Source organism: Cercospora beticola, chromosome 7 (genome assembly GCF_033473495.1).
Source record: "Cercospora beticola chromosome 7, complete sequence".
Taxonomy (NCBI): domain Eukaryota; kingdom Fungi; phylum Ascomycota; class Dothideomycetes; order Mycosphaerellales; family Mycosphaerellaceae; genus Cercospora; species Cercospora beticola.
In genome coordinates, this window is record NC_088941.1 from 2,368,779 (window position 1) to 2,390,765 (window position 21,987).

At 37.6% G+C, this 21,987-nt stretch overlaps 4 protein-coding genes across 4 annotated transcripts; 2 read left to right on the forward strand and 2 right to left on the reverse strand.

Moving 5' to 3' along the window:
• Positions 1-14,053: 14,053 nt before the first annotated feature.
• On the forward strand, positions 14,054-14,434 carry RHO25_011158 (uncharacterized protein; the record flags this gene model as incomplete). The annotated part of the gene is made up of 3 exons (XM_023601978.2): positions 14,054-14,230; positions 14,300-14,340; positions 14,401-14,434. 3 exons carry the CDS (start codon positions 14,054-14,056, stop codon positions 14,432-14,434), a joined length of 252 nt encoding a protein of 83 aa, XP_023450948.1.
• Positions 14,435-15,728: 1,294 nt separating this feature from the next.
• On the reverse strand, positions 15,729-17,211 carry RHO25_011159 (uncharacterized protein; the record flags this gene model as incomplete). The annotated part of the gene is made up of 2 exons (XM_023601977.1): positions 15,729-16,604; positions 16,654-17,211. 2 exons carry the CDS (start codon positions 17,209-17,211, stop codon positions 15,729-15,731), a joined length of 1,434 nt encoding a protein of 477 aa, XP_023451320.1.
• Positions 17,212-19,764: 2,553 nt separating this feature from the next.
• RHO25_011160 (uncharacterized protein) lies at positions 19,765-20,255 on the reverse strand (the record flags this gene model as incomplete). The annotated part of the gene is made up of 2 exons (XM_065603375.1): positions 19,765-20,112; positions 20,211-20,255. The coding sequence occupies 2 exons, from the start codon at positions 20,253-20,255 to the stop codon at positions 19,765-19,767; spliced, it is 393 nt and encodes a 130-aa protein (XP_065459447.1).
• Positions 20,256-20,638: 383 nt separating this feature from the next.
• On the forward strand, positions 20,639-21,637 carry RHO25_011161 (uncharacterized protein; the record flags this gene model as incomplete). The annotated part of the gene is made up of 3 exons (XM_023601976.1): positions 20,639-21,041; positions 21,109-21,323; positions 21,389-21,637. 3 exons carry the CDS (start codon positions 20,639-20,641, stop codon positions 21,635-21,637), a joined length of 867 nt encoding a protein of 288 aa, XP_023451319.1.
• Positions 21,638-21,987: the final 350 nt, after the last annotated feature.

Here is a 21,987-nt window from a genome sequence, read left to right on the forward strand (position 1 = left end):
TATATCCTAATCTTAAAATAGGTAAAGGACTATAGATATTAATAGAAACTAGAGACAACTTTTAGAGTTTCCTCTTAGTTTCTTTCCCTCTATATTTCTTTATCTTTGCTAAGAAATATACTCTATAAGGTTAGTATTCCTTTAGAATAGGAATCTAAGCCTTTAAGTTAGATACTTTATATAGGTTTCTAAGAAGACTCTCTCTAAAATATATAAGTCTTCTATACTAAAGCTCCTACTATTCTTAGGTCTTTTCTTAGGCTTTAAAGGTATAGGCTTTATTCTCTTATTTTTAATTAAAGTATAATATTATAAGCTCCTATAATATATTATTAATCTCCTTAATAAATAGTACTCCTCCTAATAGTTTTATCTAGATAACTAGTTTCCTAGATAATAAAATAAGTATAAATTTTAGTAGTTAAATACTATACTACTAGCTAAATTAGCTCTAAGAAACAAGATTTACTCCTAGACTAGGTATAAAGAGAACATTTTTAAGAATAATCTACTTTCCTTTTCTTCTATCTATTACTATATTTCCTATATATATAGCTATTAGATAGCTACCTCTAACCTTAATCTACTTTTTCCTCTAAAGAGGTTTTAGTTCTCTAAAAAGTAATTCTTAGTTAGTTATATATAATAAAGTATAGGAGTTAAGTAGCTATTTTAATAGTATATACTTGCCTTTTGCTTCTATAGTTAAGTATATAACTTTATTAATATTATTATCTTCTAATAGAGATTAAGATACTTTAGATACTATAGAAGGTTCTATATCTTCTTAGGTAGTATATACTTTCTTAGAAAACTTCCTTAAGCTTTATCTCTTCTTAAAAGATTAGACTTTTAGATTAAGTTTCTTTACTATTTCTTTTAATACTTCTCTATTTAGTAAAGATCTCCTTCTAAATATACTTTCTCTAAGTAGTATTCTTCTCTTCTCTACTCTACTAGCCTATCTTAAGTTAATAGTTTTCTTAGCTTTATTAAGGTATAGATACTTAGTAATACCTCTAAAATGCTCCTCCTTATAGAGGTAGTATTTTAGCTTTATACTTTAGATTTCTCTTCTCTTAGTAAATATTACTATTTCTTATAACTAGTATCTATACTATATTAACTCCTCTACTTTAAGGAGTTAGAGGATTTCTTTAGAGTCTAAGTTCTTCTAAGCTTAGATAGTCTACCTTATACTCTTATACTTAGCTAGAAGTATAAAGAGCAAATACTTAATCCTTATATTAGGAGTTTTATAGTATAACTCCCTCTAGTTAATCTCTATAATCCTCCTTCTAAGATTACTAAGGTAGACCTATAATTTCCTAATTATATCCTCTAGTTCTATCTTAAAGGTTATAAATTCTTAGATAATAGCTATTATATATACCTATTAGACTTTGCTATATTTCCTATATAGCTTTATCTAGATATTATATACTCTTATCTTATCTATTACCTTATTTTAGTTATCTATATAAAGACTTTCTATTAGAATATAGATTGTCTTTATATTATCCTTCTACTATTTTAGGCTAAACTCTAAAAATATAGTGCCTTTCCCTTTGCTTAATAAAGCCTTAGATACTTTAGATTTAGCTAGAGTAGGTACTAATAATCCCTTTAAGTCTAAGATTATCTAGAAGATTTCTTTTCCTCTAAGTATATTCTCCTATAGCTTAAACTATAGTCTCTAGTTCTCCTTTATTAGGATTAGTATTCTCTTCCTATCTAATTTACTTATTAAATCTATTTCTACAAAATTAAATAAATAAATCTAAACTATTAGAAAGTATAGTCTAGTTAGATATTCTAAGAGACACTTTAGGAATTAGGATTAGGTAATATAGGTTATATAATACTAGGTTATATAACCTAGCTAATACCTATCTTAGGAGTAAGATATAACCTATAACTAACTAATATAATTAACTCGGTTAGTTCCTACTTATTATCTCTACTTCTACTATATTATACCTATCCGACGAGTGCCTACGAGAATATAATTCGATAGGTTATAAGCCCGGGTTTATAGAGAGGCCCTAAGTAGAAAGAGTTAGCCTTCTTATTCTTAAAGTAATACGTATTACCTCTTATAGGACCTATAGTATTAACTAGATAGAGAAGCAGGAAAAGAGTATAAGAGAGACTAGAAGTATATCCTATCTATACTACCTTACAGCTTTAGAAGATTCTAGTTATAAGCTAGAAGTCCCTAAAGAGTAAGTAAGACAGAGAAAAGCCTAGTAAGGCATACTCTGCTTTAAAAGAGAGGTATACTAAAGGAGTATAAAGAGGAAAGGATTAGCCTTAGACTATAGTACCTAAGTAGATAAGACTAGGCCTAAGTACTAAGTACTACTAATACCTTAGAACTAGCTAGTAGTACCTTTCTAAGAAGGTAGATCTTTTAGAGGTTCTCTACCTAAGAACCTAACTAACTCCTATAAGAGAGAAGAGTCCTTAGATACTTTAGCTAAGAGAGAAGAGTCTTAGTAACTAGGGAAGGCAGAAATCTAGAAGCTACTAATTAGATTAAAAGAGCTTATATTTCTAGAGTTTAGATTTGTTTATTTAATTTTATAGAAATAGATTTAATAAGTAAATTAGATAGGAGGAGAATACTAATCCTAATAAGAGAGAACTAGAGACTATAGTTTAAGCTATAGGAGAATATACTTAGAGGAAAAGAAATCTTCTAGATAATCTTAGACTTAAAGGGATTATTAGTACCTACTCTAGCTAAATCTAAAGTATCTAAGGCTTTATTAAGTAAAGGGAAAGGTACTGCATTTTTAGAGTTTAGCTTAAAATAGTAGAAGGATAATATAAAGGCAATCTATATCCTAATAGAAAGTCTTTATATAGATAACTAAGATAAAGTAATAGATAAGATAAGAGTATATAATATCTAGATAAAGCTATATAGGAAATATAGCAAAGTCTAATAGGTATATATAATAGCTATTATCTAAGAATTTATAACCTTTAAAATAGAACTAGAGGATATAATTAGGAAATTATAGGTCTACCTTAGTAATCTTAGGAGGAGGATTGCAGAGATTAACTAGAGGGAGTTATACTATAAGACCTCTAATATAAGGATTAAGTATCTACTCTTTATACTCCTAGCTAAGTATAAAAGTATAAGGCAGACTATCTAAGCTTAGAAGAACTTAGACTCTAAAGAAATCCTCTAACTTCTTAAAGTAGAGGAGTTAATATAGTATAGATACTAGTTATAAGAAATAGCAATATTTGCTAAGAGAAGAGGGATCTAAGGTATAAAGCTAAAATGCTACTTCTATAAGGAGGAGCATTTTAGAGGTATTACTAAGTATCTATACCTTAATAAAGCTAAGAGAACTATTAACTTAAGATAGGCTAGTAGAGTAGAGAAGAGAAGAATACTACCTAGAGAGAGTATATTTAGGAGGAGATCTTTACTAGATAGAGAAGTATTAAAAGAAATAGTAAAGAAACTTAACTTAAAAGTCTAATCTCTTAAGAAGAGACAAACTTTAAGGAAGTTTTCTAAGAAGGTATATACTACCTAAGAAGATATAGAACCTTCTATAGTATCTAATATATCTTAATCTCTATTAGAGAATAATAATATTAATAAAGTTATATACTTAACTATAGAAGCAAAAGGCAAGTATATACTATTAAGATAGCTGCTTAACTCCTATACTTTATTATATATAACTAACTAAGAATTACTTTTTAAGGAACTAAAACCTCTTTAGAGGAAAAAGTAGATTAAGGTTAGAGGTAGCTATCTAATAGCTATATATATAGGAAATATAGTAATAGGTAGGAAAAGAGGAAAATAGATTATTCTTAAGAATATTCTTTTTATACCTAGTCTAGAGGTAAATCTTGTTTCTTAGAGCTAATTTAGTTAGTAGTATAGTATTTAACTACTAAAATTTATACTTATTTTATTATCTAGGAAACTAGTTATCTAGATAAAACTATTAGGAGGAGTACTATTTATTAAGGAGATTAATAATATATTATAGGAGCTTATAATATTATACTTTAATTAAAAATAAGAGAATAAAGCCTATACCTTTAAAGCCTAAGAAAAGACCTAAGAATAGTAGGAGCTTTAGTATAGAAGACTTATATATTTTAGAGAGAGTCTTCTTAGAAACCTATATAAAGTATCTAACTTAAAGGCTTAGATTCCTATTCTAAAGGAATACTAACCTTATAGAGTATATTTCTTAGCAAAGATAAAGAAATATAGAGGGAAAGAAACTAAGAGGAAACTCTAAAAGTTGTCTCTAGTTTCTATTAATATCTATAGTCCTTTACCTATTTTAAGATTAGGATATAAATAGTAGCTTAAGATTATTAATAACTTCTTAAGAAAGAAATAGACTTTCCTAATAAAGTCTAGAGAAGATATACTAAGTATTCTTAGAGACTAGAAGGTAAAAGCTAAGCTATAATCGGGAAATCCCCTCTAGATTATAAGGAGTAATAGAGCAAGAGAGCTTCTTACTATACTAAAGTAGTAGGAGAAGGACTATAGAATTTCCTTCTATATAACTAAAGTATATAACTCTATCTAGAATAGAGTAGTTAAGAAGTTAATCTAAACCTCTAAAGACTATATAAGAGTAATACTAGAAGATGCCTATATGCCTATTAAATTCTAGCTAGAAGCCTTAGCAGCCTATATAGTTATTAGAAATTCCCTTCCTAATAGCCTAGAAATTAATAGATTTAAGGTATTACCTAAGGAAGCCTTTTTAGGCATTTAACTCTTAGTGTTATACTTTAGAGTTTAGGGTTATAAAGTAGTAGTCTATATAGATCCTAAGTCCTAGCTAGTAGAGATAAGATTAGATAAACTAATAAATAGAAGTAAAGATACTATATTTATTAGGTATATTCCTAATACTACTAAAATATAGCTCTTCTAGGAGCCTAATATAAGGGCTATTAGAGCCTATAATACTGCTACTTAGTTTAAGTATAAGAAAGGAGGAGATATAGAGCTAAATATTCCTAAGCTTAATTAAGTAAGTAGTATACCTATTAGAAACCTAGTTAGCAGACCTCTAAAGAAGCTAATAGTAGTTATACCTTCTATAGCTGCTATACCTATAGCTATAGTAACTAAACCTATAGGTCCTAGCTAAACACTCTTTATATAGTTACTACCTCTACTAAAGGATAAGAAGGAGTACTAGAGGATAGAGAATCTAGAAGAAGAAAACTCTAGGGAACTATAACTCTAGTAGGAGAAAAGTAGAACTACTAAACTACCTAAGCTAAGCTAGGAAGTTAATAGATAAGCTAGTCCTAGTACTAGTAGGAGACTATATTCTAAAGTAAGAGGATTAAATATTATATAGTAGGACCTATAAGGAAATAGGGATTAGAAGAGGAACTAAGACTAAACCTATAGCTAAAAGAGAAGGAGATCTATCTTAGATAAAGGACTAGGCCTAGAGCTAAAAGCTTATAGTATAGTAATAAGATAAGTACTTTAGAAGAGATAGAGAGAATATAGATAGAAGGAGGAGCCTAGTACTAAGCATTATAAGGCATTCCTAAGCTAAGTCTAAGGCTAAGAATAGGAGTAGATTTAGGAAGCTCTATTAGAGGTCTAGGAGTCTATATTTATAGCAATTGCTCCTTAAGTCTCTATATAGAGACAAGAGGTACCTATTCTAAAGTCCTATAAAGAGGCAATTTAGGATCCTAAATAGAGATATATATAGGAGGATATAGTCTAAAAGGAACTAACTATATTAAGAAGTAATAATACCTAGATAAAGGTTATTCTACTTAAAGAAGCAAACCTTATTATATCTAAGTAGGTATTTAATATAAAGAGATTAATTAGTAGAGCTATTAAGAAGTTTAAGGTAAGACTAGTTATAAGAGGTTTCTCTTAGAAGTTTAGAGTTAATTTCTAGGAGACCTTTATACTAATAGTTAGATATAATACCTTAAGGGTATTTATAGCTATAGTTTATAAGAAGGATCTAGAACTCTACTAAGTAGATATAAACAATATATTTACTAAGAGCAAACTTTAAGAGGAAATCTTTATAATTCTACTATTAGGAGTTAAGATTCTACCTAATATAGTCCTATAAATCCTAAGAAGCTTATATAGACTAAAGTAAGCAGCAAGAGACTAGAACAAACTCTATATCTTAAAGTTAAAATAGATTAGGTTTATATAATTAGAAGTAGACCTATACCTTCTTATCTACTAGAAAAGGAATATTCTAATCCTAACCTATATAGATAATATTCTAATTATAGTACTAAAGCTAGAAGATATACTTTAGTTTAAGAAATAGCTAGGCAAAGTATTTAAGATTAAAGATCTTAGAGAACTAGAGAAAATCCTTAGAATAAGGTTAATAAGAGATAGACAAGCTAGAACTCTAAAGCTTAATTAAGAATACTTTATCTAGGAGAACCTTATAAAGCTAGGAATAACTAAGGAGATAGCTAACCTAACTCTCTTACTAATAGATAGTTATAACAGCCTAAAACTAATAGGCTTATATAATAAGAGAGGGAATAAGACAGAGTACTAAAGCTAAACTAGTACCTAGATATAGCCTATAGTTATAATAAGACTAGATATTACTTTCTCTCTTAGAAGGTTAAGCTTATACGTCTTAGACCTAACTAAGAGGTATATATAAGCTCTAAAGAAACTAGCAAGATACCTAAGGTTATCCTAAGACTTAGGACTAATATTTAGGAGAAATAGAGGAAGTCTAATAGGATATTTAGACTCTAACTATATAATAGACAAAGCAGATAGAGTCTTAATCCTTAGGAGTATCTTCTTCCTTTATAGAGCCCTAGTTTCTTAGATAAGTAGGAAGCAAAAGTCTATTATAATATTAATAATAGAAGCTAAGTATATAGCTATAAATATATATATAAAGTAATCTTAGTTCCTAGCAGCACTCTTAAGAGAGATAGACTATATAGAGTTAGTAGGAGAATACCTATTCTAACTAACTATAAAAGTATATCCTAATATAGTAAGAGAACTAAGGCTAGTACAAATTATAGGAGACAATTAGGTAGCTTTAACTCTTATTAAGGATATATATATCTATAAGAGATCTAAATATATTAATATTATATATAACTATATTAGATATCTCTAGTAGCAGAGGAAGGTTATAGTAGAATATATTCTAATAAAAGAGATAGTTGCTAATAGCCTAACTAAACTAAAGAATAGGCTATAGTTTTAGGAGTTTATAAGACAACTCTAGCTTATATAGAAAAGGGCAAAAGATTCTAGCTCTAACTATAGATTAAACCCTAGACCTAGAATTAACAAAAGAGGACACTTAATTAAGAGATATATAATATCCTTAATTAAGTTATATTAAGCCTAGGAGTTATACTATAGGAGAAGTAGCTTGCTATACTTAATAAGTAATTAGGATCTAGGAATCTATATATAGTCTAAAAGGAAAAACCTAGTAGAGAAGCAAAAATAAAGCTATCCCCCTTATAGTATATACTAGAAGAAGGCTTTATCGATACTAGGCTAAGGAGTTAAACTAAAATAGATTAGGTACATAGCTCTAACTATATAACTATAGCACCTAATAACTTATTATAATTTAGGGATAGATTTAAATATAGGAATATAGGCAGAAGACTATCTAGCCTAAGTAGGAGTATTAGAAAGTGCAGTCTAGTTAGATATTCTAAGAGACACTTTAGGAATTAGAATTAGGTAATATAGGTTATGTAATACTAGGTTATATAACCTAGCTAATACCTATCTTAGGAGTAAGATGCAACCTATAACTAACTAATATAATTAACTCGGTTAGTTCCTACTTATTATCTCTACTTCTACTATATTATACCTATCCGACGAGTACCTACGAGAATATAATTCGATATAAACTCTAGAAATATAAGCTCTTTTAATCTAATTAGTAGCTTCTAGATTTCTGCCTTCTCTAGTTACTAAGACTCTTCTCTCTTAGCTAAAGTATCTAAGGACTCTTCTCTCTTATAGGAGTTAGTTAAGTTCTTAGATAGAGAACCTCTAAAAGATCTATCTTCTTAGAAGAGTACTACTAGCTAGTTCTAAAGTATTAGTAGTACTTAGTACTTAGGCCTAGTCTTATCTACTTAGGTGCTATAGTCTAAAGCTAATCCTTTCCTCTTTATACTCCTTTAGTATACTTCTCTTTTAAAGTAAAGTATGCCTTACTAGGCTTTTCTCTATCTTATCTACTCTTTAGAGACTTCTAGCTTATAACTAGGATCTTCTAAAGCTTTAAAGTAGTATAGATAGGATATGCCTCTAGTCTCCTTTATACTCTTTTCCTACTTCTCTATCTAGTTAATACTATAGGTCCTATAAGAGGTAATACGTATTACTTTAAGGATAAGAAGGCTAACTCTTTCTACTTAGGGCCTCTCTATAAACCCGGGCTTATAACCTATCGAATTATATTCTCGTAGGCACTCGTCGGATAGGTATAATATAGTAGAAGTAGAGATAATAAGTAGGAACTAACCGAGTTAATTATATTAGTTAGTTATAGGTTATATCTTACTCCTAAGATAGGTATTAGCTAGGTTATATAACCTAGTATTATATAACCTATATTACCTAACTCTAATCCCTAAAGTGTCTCTTAGAATATCTAACTAGACTATACTTTCTAATAGCTACGACTAATTAAGGATACTACTATTAAGCCGGAAGGATATTATATATACTATACTAACTAGAAGAGTAGAGGAGATATAGGAACGACGAATTATACCTACCTCTATAACCTTTAACTAAGTATACCGCCTAATTTAAGATACCTTCGAAACGCGTAACCTAAAGCTAGAATACTAAGCAGAATAGTAGAATACTACTCTAACTAAAGTTTATAGTAATAACTCTAATAAGACGCTAATTTAGTATTTCTAAACTATATACGATAACCTAATAACTATTAAGCCTAGACTACTAATCTTACTCTAGTACGATACTAACGTAATAAACTAGCTTATTCTTACTTACTAAGATAGGCCGGAGTATTAAGTAGTATTACTAGGTAACTACGAGTTATTAGAGGCTCTAATTACTACTATACTAACGTCTATTACTACCTAGTTAAATATTAATAAAGTATAATCGTCTAACTAGTTTATTACTAATAGGCGATATAGAAGGAATACTAGTAACTCTTATAGTAACCGAAGATAATAGAATAACTACTAGTAACGATAACTATAGAAGAAGTACTTTATCTATAATAAACTAGGTTATTAGTTAAGTAATTATATACGCTAAGAGCCTACGAAGTCCTATTATATACCTCTACGCGGTCGCAGGTAGAAACAGATAGCTTCGGCTATACTAGCAAAGTATAGGGCGGCTAGGCACCTATAGAGGTAGGAAGAAGGCGATAAAAAGTCTAGAATTTCGACCTAGGGAGACTAGAGAGCTCCTAAGAACACGAAGACGACGCTAGCGCGGCATAACTACTATAAGATTCTAATACTCGACTACGGGACAGCCCTTCTAGGTAGTGAATACTACTATAGGTCTAGAGGCTAGAGTAGTAACCTAGGCTCTAAATAGGCTAAAGAGGAGGAACTAAGTATACCTAAGGGAAGGCTTTAATAAGAAAGAGTAAGGATAGTAGAAATAGAAGAAAGGAATAGTAGAACCCCTACGGATACTAGGACAATTAGCTACTAGGAGCCTTTTATCTAAATAGGAGACTCTAGGGCAGACTAGTCCCCTACTCTAGAGCCCTCTAGAAACCTTAAGTCTAAAGGCAGAGTATCTAACATAAGCTATCTAACTCTATACTATACTTAGAGCTGCCTATAAAGACACCTACTACTATTCTAGACATTCTACAAAAACTAGAATTTCTCTAGATATAGGTTATATAACTAGGTACTAAGGAAGGTTAAAATCTAAGTAGGATTTATATAGAGAGATACCTACCCTAGGAACTAGCAAGAAAGAGTTAGATATAGGATTAATATAGATACTAGTATAGAGACAAAGACTATATATATAGGCTAGAGTCCCTAAGCTAGCAGGCAAGAGGATCGGGCTCCTAAGCACTTAGTAATATAAGAAATAACTAAGGAAAACTATATTATAAAGGATCTAATAAACTATTAAGACAATACAAATTGTCCTAAGGAGAACTAGAAACTACGGAAGCGGCAGGCTATATAGAGCTTACTATAAAACATAAAGATATAAGGGGGTTTTTCTGCCGGAGTGCTAGTACGAGGGCTTTTCTACCTACGGAAAAATATAGGGCGTGCTGCTTACTCTAGTTAAAAGAGGTAGACCGGCGTATAAGATTTATCTATCTATATACGCTAAGAATATAATAAGGTACGAGAACGGTTTACTAAGGATAATTAAGTATACTACTAGTACCTCCTTAATTATAAAGGCAAAGGATTATCTAATAGCGACGACGATTCTAACTAATTAGATAGCTAATAATTCCTTATAGAGTTTAGTACTATTATACTAGAGATAGCGAAAATAATACTTTTAGCGCTATTAAATAATTCTACCTATTACGCCTTTACTCTATACGATCTATTTACTAAGCTATCTACTACGGTTCTAATTAAGTAGATCTTTATAGCTAATCGCTATTCGAGTACTATATTCTAAGGTATCTTACCTAATACTAGAGCCTCTAGTATATTAACTGCTAGAATTAAGTAAGTTAAGGCTCTTTAGCGATTAATACCTAATATCTAGCTAAACTAGTCGATATAAGGTACTTACTATATTAAATTTAGAGCTAGTAACGCCTCCTTCTTAGGATCTATTATCGTACTAATACTATTCGAAGATATCTAGTTCGAGGCTATTCTAACCGATATACTATTCCTCTAGTATATATAAGATATAGATAAGCTTAATATTATACTTAATAACTAGAAGAACCTACTAATCTAAAGCGAATATAAGGTTACTATACTTATTATTTATAAATAGAGTTACTCTTAGCTATTACTCGACGAATATACCTACCTAGCTATATATAACCTCTCTAAGAGTAAGTTAAGAACGCTATACTACCGATTCGGCTACCTCTCTATTAATAAGCTAGCCGCTATACTAGACCGAATTAGTACTAAATACGATAAGTATACTCTCTAGCGTATTACTAAGCACTATAGGTTATACTAATTCTATAGATAAGTACCTAGGCGATTTAAATTTACTCTCTATAACGATAATATTAACTTTAATACGAAGGTTATTATTAATATTATATACCTCGGATAGCCTAAACGACTAGTTCTATACGTCGTTAATATAGCTACTACTTTCTAAGCTATACGATTCCTACCTAATATAACTACTAAAGTAGTTTAGAATACTTTACGTACCTACTAGATTAACGTCTATTAAGGGCTACCGGAACGTATTATCTACGACGCTAGTACTAACTTCTATACGGACGAATTCTAGTAGTATATAGCAGCTATAGATATTACTACTAAAGAGGTACCTATAGAGGTATATAATAGTATTAGTAAGGTCGAACGATACTATATACTACTATAATAAGCGTTCGATATTATTAAAACAGAAACTAACCTTCCGAATAATACGGTATTATAAATAGCTATTAAGGCTATTAATAATACTACTAGACCTCGAGGTTTAGTACTAACTTTACTAGTATTCGGTACCTATCTATAACTACTATTAATAAGTACCTCTACGCCTAATATTAAGTAACGAGCCCTCGCTATTTAAAAGGCTATAGCTAAACTTAAACGCCTTTAATTAGAACGTTTAATCTATAATACTCTAAATACTCGTAATAGCTCTAATTTACTCGTAGTAAAGAAACTACTACTAGAGGATAAGGTACTCGTTTAGTATAAATTAGGTTAGTAGACTAGCTCTTACCTACTAAACCGTATTAAGAACGAAGACTATACTATAGAGTTACCTAGTAGACTAACCCGATTTAGGATTATCTTAGTTAAGCTATATCTAAGTAATAGTAACGATAATATAGAGGCTAGTAAACTAGAACCTAATTAACTAGAACCTACTAATAACGATAGTAACTACGAGCTAGAACCTCCGATAGTACCTTAGAAACGTAGAAGGCTAAAAGGATTAAAGAATAAGCTAAAACTAATACTAGCGGAAGCGACTACTATAGTTAATACTAAGGAATAGCGTACTATAGACGAATTAATTAAACTAAGAGCTACTAAGGTTATTATAGAACTAGGCTATCTATTTAAGGCATTAACTAAGATAGAGATTAAAGGGCTAATTAACCGAGTTATCGTATTTAAATCTTACGACTACTAGAGGTATAGTAACTACCGACTATTTAAATTATATATAGTCTATAAAGTTAAGAAGCGGAGTAACGGACAACTCTACGAGAAATTAAGGCTTATTATTTAAGAATATAACGACTATAATAAGGAAACGATTCTAATATAGTTACCGATAATCTAGCGAGTATTATAGCGAGTAATTATTAGCCTAGCTACGAGTCTAATTAAGCAAGGTTTTACGCTAGAATTACGCGATATTAGCTAAGCGTATACCTAGTTAACTACTAAACTAAACCGAGTCGTTTTAGCGTTATTACTTAAAGAACTAGAACGCGACTACTATAGAATAATTATAAGAGTCGTCCTACTACTCTATAGATTAGCAGAATTAGGTACCTATTAGTTTAATATATATAGTAACTACTATAAGGATAAACTCTATATAGTAACTAGCTCGTTTAATCTATACTTACTAATTACTACCTCGGAATTACCTAGAACTAGAATCGTCGGAATATAAACCGATAATATACTAATCCTTACTAACTAAGAGTTCTAGCGTATAGAGGCTAAATACCTCGTATTTACTAGTAAGCCTAAGAAACGACTAATAGCCGATATACCTCTAATCTTTAATAGATATACTATATTACTAAGTACTACCGGAACTATTCGTATTATACTAAAAGGCTAAGGTAAATAACTAAGCCTTATCTACGATACCGATAGCTATATAGTATAGTATATACGAGGCGCCTACCTAGCGTCTATATATTAATTAGAAGCTACTTTTAACCTCTTAGTAGTAGCTTAATCTAAGGCACTAACTTCTAACGATATTAAGGCACTTAATAAGCGAATCTAATAGCAAATAAATAACCTTAACTATAGTTTAATATACTAACTACTAAACCTTAATTCGATAGCGTTATATATCTTTATTAACGGCTTATTCGCAAATAATAAGGACTTCTTATTATAAATCGGTTACCTAATCGTTATTAGTACCGAATTAACTACTACTAGCTTATTTACTATAACTAGTAATATTGTCTATTAGAGCTTAACTAAGAGTAAACGAGTAATATACTTAGTCCTTATATTAGAGATATATACTATTAGCTATAGTATTAATATAGTATTTAGTATTAATACTACTCTATCTATAATCTTATAGCGACTAGACAAACTAGCCTTACTATTAATCGTCTATACCGATTTACTCTCGCTTTACGAATATATAGTTAAGCTCGGTACTACTAAGGAGAAACGCTTAATAATCGATATTATAGTACTAAGGCAGATATACGAGGCTAGAGAGGTTTATAAGGTACGCTAGATTAACGGTACTACTAACCCTGCTAACTCTATAACTAAATCAATACCGAACAAGGCATTAACGACGCTTATTAATCAAGGAACGATATTATGCAACGTCTAAGGATAGGTTAAAAGGTGAACTAACCAGGTTCTGAACGATTCATACGAGAAAGAGAGATTGCTAGTATCGGTTTGGCCATAGCAGCCACCTCGCATAAACCGGAATTAGCCCTAACTGCCGGTTCTTCCGTTCCGGCAGTAGTATATAGAGCCAGCTCGTTCGCTACCTTCCATAGAATCAGACATCTTTATTATACCGACTTTAACACTTGATCGAATACCCTCTGCAGAGGAGCCTACCCACAAGGGGTCACCGTCAAACCATCACCACTGCACACTCAACATGCAGATTCACATCTTCTCAGTCATTTTTGTGATTGCGGCTACTACGTCTGCAGAACTGGTAGCAAACACGAATTTCAACTGCGGTCAGCCATACCATGGACAGCTTAGGAGGCAGGCCATCAAGTACCCCTGCACTGGGACCAACGCTTGCGATGATTTGTTTTGCAAGTCACAGGTCAGTCCTCTCGTAGCAGCGAGTTTCTCGGTTCAGTGGGGCAGCATGCTGATATCATTCCCTATACAGTGCAACAGCGGTACGGCCACGCGCTGGTATGGCATTTTGACGTGAGTATCAGAGTTGAAATAAAAGAGTCCGTATCGCGCTTCTGCTGACGAGTACCGCAGAAAAGGCGTATGCCAATGTTATTGCAGTGGATAAGATGGAAAGTTGGCTAGTTCCACTGCAGGGTTGATGCATACTGAATGCCCCGTAGTGAGCTACAGGAGAATTGGAACGGCATCGGAGACACTACCCCATAGATCATCTACACGAATTGATTCAGAACGGCAGGAAAGAGCATGGAGGCCAAATACGAGTTCCTCCTTGCTCTCCTTGTGCCTGGTTCCAAATAGTTCACTGGTCCATCTTGAGCACGATGTAATGTATTGAGACTGGTAGTAGTGATGAGAATTAACTGTAGACATTGGCAATTGCAGCTTTGTGTCCCATCGTTCGATGTCCAGAAATATAAGAATCGCCTCTACTCAATCAAATATCGTGGAGATCGCCCCTCACGTGCAATCAGAGACTACTTCGGTTCTTGTCCGGGACGCCACGCGTCATACTTTTGGAGTATTGAGCGTCGGGAGAGTTGAGAGCAGTGCCCCGACAAGCATCACAGAGGAAGGCTAAGTCTGTGGCGATTGGTTCGTGTGCCATTGTACAATACGCCGCCTTTTGTCGTTGCTCTGCTTCTGTGCATTTCTGTCTCATAACACGAAAGTGGCCACATTGGGTCCATGTTATGAGGTTGAGATAGCACATCTCCATACAAGTTGTCAGCCCACGTCAGCAACATGCTGTTCGTTGAACCATACTGACTGTGGTTTCGAAGATCTGCCAGACAAATGAATCGATTCGTAGCAAGCCTGTTGACGTCTGTGATTGTGATTGTGACGGACTTTGTTGTTAGGATGCAGAGACAGGAACCTCGTTCATCTTCTCTTTTATATATCATATTCTTCGTGAGGGCAGCAGCGATTGAACCAGGATTTATGTTACACCAACCTTCCCAATCGGTATGGGGGACAGGGGGCCGGCGATGCACGGCGCTTCGCTATGCTATTGGTTCCCAGTGCGAATGCACTTTTGTGTGTCAGCCGCATCGATGACTCGGGTCTCATCGATCGCTGTGATCATCTACTTCGATCTTTCCATACATTTGGAGGGCACAGCGACTTTGACCGTGCCAATTACACACCGCACCGTCCGAGAATCCCGTGGAGATCTGTTTCGCGAATATCATGAATCACCTGACGTGAACAACAAACGAGCTAGATAAGATAACTTATTACATGGTGCTATGACTACCACTTCTTGTAGTTCACACCGGTCTAAGAGTGTCAAGACTGAATAAATGTCATGCTTCTTGGCGCTCAGTCCTGGACTCAAGTCAAAAGCTAGGAGCTCTCCCCTCAGACCCTCTTATGAAACCAGATTCGACAGGCCATGCCTAGAGTTCCGAAAGTGGCTTCGCGGGACACATAGGCTCGAGCAAAAAAATGTCCATAGGCGTTTTCAGACCCGTTTGAATGACACCTTCTGCCCATTGCTGAAGAAATATGTACGAGCATCGAAGCTTGAACGCATTTGATGGATCCAGTATGAGCTCAAATTCTTTCATCTTCGCAACGACAAGTTGCAAATCCAAATCATTGTCTGTGGCGCAGGCCAGAATAGTCAGAGGCCACCGCAAGGCCGGGTTACCTGGTTCTCTGAGGTCCTCGTGCCTCAAGATCTCCAATGCTTCCTGAACAGATTGTCGAACGGGCAGATCAGATGCCAGCATGGTAGGCTCTCTGATTTTAGAGAGGTGAATTTTCAATGCCAGGACAGAAATTCTCCGCTTAGCTATATAAAGCCTCGTTCCCGCTGCACCGTCTACCCGGTCGTATGAGGCAGGAATGTTGTTTTCTAGCATACGGAACTCTGTTTGTAACGTCGCTAGTACCTGATTCGAGTTTTGTCTTCCTATGAGAAGGTCATGCTGCATTGAATTGCCCGGCTGAAATGTTCGAAGGTAAACATTGATGTTCATCATGAGTCGATAGATATCATGGAAACCGCCAAGGAAAGGACTGAGCTCATGATCGTTCGCGGGGAAGAGGCACTCAAAGGATGAGCCCCAGTCCCTGACTACCCGATCGAGGCGGGTATCGAATGGTAGTAACGTTGCCACGTTGTACATAATGCACTCTGCGGCAAGACGATACACCTTGACAAGAGCTGGGTCCTTCGGCACTCCTTCGTCAGAGAGTCGGGCTGACAGCAACTTCTGACACATGTCAAAATGCGTCACTGCATTTCTAGAATCTCCTATTTGCAGCCCCTGGAGCGGATCAGCCTCCTCTCGACCGCTTACCGAGCACCCTGCTTACCTCGAGCAATCCCAGGAACATCACTGCTACTAGCGCATGGTCCTGTTCTGCAGCGCTTTGCACACCACGGGGAAGAGATGCCCTCAACTCCATGATACAATCCTGGTAGCTTCCCAAGGACAGCCGGTAGGAGTGCTCGCTCCGTGGGGCGGAGGTATGTGCAGAAAAAGCCACGAGTGCATGACGAACCACCCGACTTTCGGTGGAGAACGTGCCGAGTAACGATGCCTTTTGAAAATCTGGACTGGCCATGCACGACACTAGCGCAGACAACACTTCGGGAGCTTCCAGGGTAAGCTGCTTCTCAAGATCGCTTCGAAATGGAGGGTAGCCATTGGTGATAGTTGTGTGCAAGACTAGTCCGCTTTTTGCTCTCAAGTTCGTGGATGTGATAGCACGGAGCCCATCGCTCTGAGTGTGCTCTCGCCATACACAGGTGATATTGAGTCGAGTACAGTTGCCGCATCTGCTGGGAGCCTCGTCACATTTCTTCCTTCGCGCCACACACGTGAGGCAGCCTGTCTTGGTCTTCAGCTTCCGGCTACTCAAGCGGTGCATCGTGCATGGCAATATTGACAAATCTCAATTGATAACGGCACGAACGGCAGAATGGTCTTGGTCTGAGGCGCATGCTGTACCAAGTTACTTATAACTGGGCACTTACGAACTGAGCACGAGCCAGCCCGGCCATCTAGGCAGGCCCATGCAGTCTGCTGCAGACAGCTCGTACCGACTATCCTGGAGGTAGTAATTTCATGCGGACGGAGCAGCGCAGCTTCGACGGTATTTCAAATGTTTGACACACATCCATGCCGAGTGCGGATGTCACATTCAATCCCCGGAGAAGCGAGCTTACCGGAGCAGCTAGTCAACACATGCGGTGTGAAGGTGCTCCGGGTGGACTGCAAGTGTGTGCGCCGACTCAAGCGAGCCCGGCGGGACGAGGGCCTGGAATTCGCAAAGGATTGAACATGCACGTCATGATGTGCGTACGTTGCACAAAGGATGCATCGAGAGGCATGATAGGCCAAAGTTTTGTGAGGGGGGCGAAGCTCTTGAGTTGGCTCACATGGATGATGATGGCAGTTTGTCTCACCCCATTGTTGTAGTCATCTCCTCAAGCTGGAATTTTCCGAGATGCAACAAGCCGCGCGCATCCACAATGGCGTCGATCGTCAACACGCTGAAGACGAGGCAGTGTTTGCAAAGATGAGGGTGGGATCAACCTCGAAGCAATGTGTTGACGGACTGTACGTTGATGACTGGACAGGAAGAGATCACCTTGGGCGAGCAAAGGCTGCTCACCACTACACGACGAACTATGTCTCGTTCCTCAGACTTAGAAATTCACCGTCACATTAGCGAAGCTGCTATGCGTGCCGAAATTGCACGGGTGTTTGGATCAGCCTCGGAGGAAACCAGGGCAGTGTACCAACTATACCAGATAGGCGATGGAGATAATTGGATTATTAGATGGATGCTGTGGCAAGAGTTCGGCGGTGACGGAGCTGCTGATAGTGAAGGTACAGTAGCTTGTGCGACTTGACAGCAACGAGAGGCTACAATGGAGGGCTCAGCCGCGTTGGATAGATGAATTCAGAGGTCATAGCAGGGTACATCTGCTATCTGGTTTCTACAATAGACAAGTACTGGTGATAAAAGATCATGCATGGCGCAAAATGGAACACAAAAAAGGCTGGTGAGCAACGAGAATGGATTTGATGTGTATTCGTTGGTCTACGAACTGCCTGATACAGTTCTGTCCGAAGACAGTGCTTTGTGAATTACAATCTAGCTCAATAACGGTCATCATCATCTATGGAGAAGGCTGGACCCAGCGTTGATCGCGAGCCTGGTCAGGTGGGCTTAGGCCAAATGCTGAGAGCGCTGGTCATAACTTTGCATTACCGCCCACGCTCTGCATTACGAATTCGCTTGCAACAGGGCCATCCAGTACTTCGAGCTCGGCATTCGTAAGCCACCTTGGAAGGAGCCAGATCCGGCAAGGAATCATTAGTACGATGAATATCGGGAACGCGATCGCTGCTATCGTTTGTGTGATGGTGAAGCATGCCACAAAAGCGCCAAGTTGGAGTCCTAGGATCAATCGTACTGCAACCTTACGGCAGTCTAACAGTGGATCTTCTGCATAGATCGTCTATCGATCTTGCGCTACCCAGACAAGTTTAGCCACGACATCATTGGCCATGAGTGTCTGTAGACCCATAACGATAAACAGCCCAGACAGAACTGCTTGCGGGATCTGGTTCAATGCTGTCAGAATAGGTCCACACATGGTCGCCAGGAAAAGGAGGCCCTGAGACGAAGAAGATGCGAACAAATGTTATCATCGCTACTGCCGACGAACGATGATGAGGAACAGGTAAAGGGAGTTGTTTGTAGGCGGCGAACATGGTTGATGGGGTTGATGTCACACCATGACCGGACGCATAATATACCATCAACTCGTGGCAACGATACGGGAGGTAATCTGGCAGCGTTGTTTCACGCTAGTCAAACAGTACGAGCGTGTGGCTATACCAAGTAAACTTGGCTGCCAAGAGGAGTCGCGTCACTTTGGTAAGCCTCAGGCGTTGACGCAATTCTCCGGCCACGGTCGTTACGACTGCTCGAGCAGAATTCTGGAAAGTACGTGGTCCTTAGTTTCTATTCAGAAGGCAAGCCATCGAATGAGCTATCCCGGCGAGGCCGCGCCGCTGACTGTTTCCATATCGAGTACTACTTGAGCGTCAGTCCATGCTCCGCGGGCACATACCGCTTTCCACGCGTGGCTTACTCCGTATCAAAAGCTACTTGCATCTTTAACTCATCCCTCATGACATTGCCTCGCCTGCCGCAATGTATTTGAAAGGTGTGACTTCATCCTCGGTTTCTACTACTCCCATATGACAGAGCATCTAACCTCCAGACTATGTCTCTCCGGTTCATAATCGCCATCACTCTCAAAGCTCGTGTGGAAACAGCGATTGGCAGCACCGTCGATCTTGCTACCACTTATCTTCAACAAAAGAGCTTCACTAGGCTGCATAGCCGAGACATAGTACCATTTATGTTGAACCGGCGACTTAGGGGCGGCACATTGCAAGCTTTCTACAGCAGTATTATCGGATGGGCGAGCGTAGTAATCGGCTTGCTGCCTTTCATCCGATCTTTCTCGGCCCGGAGGTGATGCAATTGTAGCATCTTGACCATCGGTCGACCTCGTAGCGGCACGGGCTCCATTGACGAAGGGCCTCGTGGTAGGGAAGCGAAGGGTGATGTAGCGTAGTTCGTCCTCGCATATGCTAGAGCAGTCTGCGAGACAGAGTGCGTCTCGTGTGACGGAATGGTCGAACGGACGCCAGACGTCGATAGTAGCCCAGCGGGTAGTGTCAATTCGGTGCGCTTCTTGTAGAAAGTCTCTAAGGATGCGTCGTCGCCCAGAATTGTATGATTGGTCTATTGTTATGGCGAAAAGAGGCTGAACGTCAGCAAAGCCCTCAGGAATTGCAGTAAAGATAAACATATTCTTTGTGTTCGGGGGAGATGTCACGTACCACAATGCACGAATCTCGCATTACTTGGTCCAACAGATCAAGCATCGTCTGAGAGATGCTTCTCAGCCTCGAATGCTGCCTTCCACGATCGGCGTCGAATTATGAACTCGGACTTTTGCTGCTCCGGTGACTTGTTTCACCAATTCTGTGCATTCGGTGTAATACTGCGTCGTGATTCGGCCTTCGTCACAAGTTCAACACTCCTGACCAGATTATGTAATCTGGTTGCCAATGCGGAAGTGATGCGCATAGGATGAATTCAAAACACCGTACTTCAGCTTAAGGTTCAGCTGAACTTCCTCATACAAAAGATTCAATTACCAACGTCAGAATTTCCCCACACTCAGATTGCCTGAGACATTACCACTGTGACGTTCTCCCTCGGAAGAAATACATCGTTTCCCTCTCGTTCCACTCCTCAGATCAAGATGACAATCTTCGTCACAGGCTCTCGCGGTAAAACCTCCTCGCAACTCGCCACGCTGCTTCACCCAACTCATACCATCCTCATCGCGTCACGCACGCCTCCAAAGAGCCCAGCTCACCCCACAGTCCGCTTCGATTGGAACGATGAAGCCACGTTCACCAACCCATTCGATCACGCTGTTGCACAAAAAGAAGCCCTCTCGGCGGTGTATCTCGTTTCGCCAGAGACAGCAGATGCGAGTGTTTTAGTCATACGATTCATTCACTTTGCGAGGAGTAGAGGAGTAAGACGCTTCGTTCTGCTAAGTGCGTGGGAATTAGAGATGGGTGCCGACATGTTGGCGGGAAAGGCACACGAAGAGCTGGAGAGATTAGGCAGGGAGGAGGGCGTGGAGTGGGCGGTCGGTGCGTATTGTTGCTTCATACTCTGCTTTCCTTCTAGACCTCTTCTCTAACCGTGCATTTGCCCTAGTGAGACCCCACTTCTTCATGGAGAACTTCCTCGAGGGCCATCATCTTGCGACCATCACCAAGGAAAGTAAGATCTATTCAGCAACTCAGAATGGCTCCAAACCATTCATAGCGGCATCCGATATCGCGAACGTTGTCAAAGTGGCTCTGATTGACGACAAACCACACAATACAGACTACGTCGTAACTGGGAACGAGAGCTTGACTTATGACGATGTAAGTGCACCCTGCCGTCTGTCCGTTGATCTTTCTGCTTACCACTCTTGTGATCCTCTCCTCAGGTCGCAGCAACATTGTCCTCCGTGCTGGGACGGACGATCTCACACGTAAGACTGGATCCTGACGCTTTCACTGCTCTTTTGCAAGCGAACGGCATGCACTCATTTGTAGCCAACTATCTCGCCGAAATAGATGTCAAGGTTGCTGGTGGGTTTGGCAGGGATCCTACAGATGGCGTTAAAAAGGTTACAGGGCAGGATCCAAAGAGTTTTAGGCAGTTCGTGGAGGAAAAGAAGGAAGTTTGGATGTGAGGACTGATGGACAATCATGGGCATCTCTTCACGGGCGCACAGTCCGTTGCACATGGATCTAGCAGACGTTCAGCATGCGGCCTACTGGGTTAATCCCGGATATAACGTGAAGTCTAACGCTATTTCACTGCAAACTGTGGGGTGCGGCATGGATGCAGATGGCATTATTTCCTAATCGGTTCTGATGTTGGGAAAAGTCAGTCACCTCGATCACTCATAGTCTTTCGCCTTCGAAACCTTTTTGTTTCCGTCGGACGACAACTTCCGGACACAAGGCCACTCATGTAAGCACTGTCGACCGTGTCTATACTTCACTCTCGCTCTCCGCTCATCAGCGCGTTCGAGAAGAC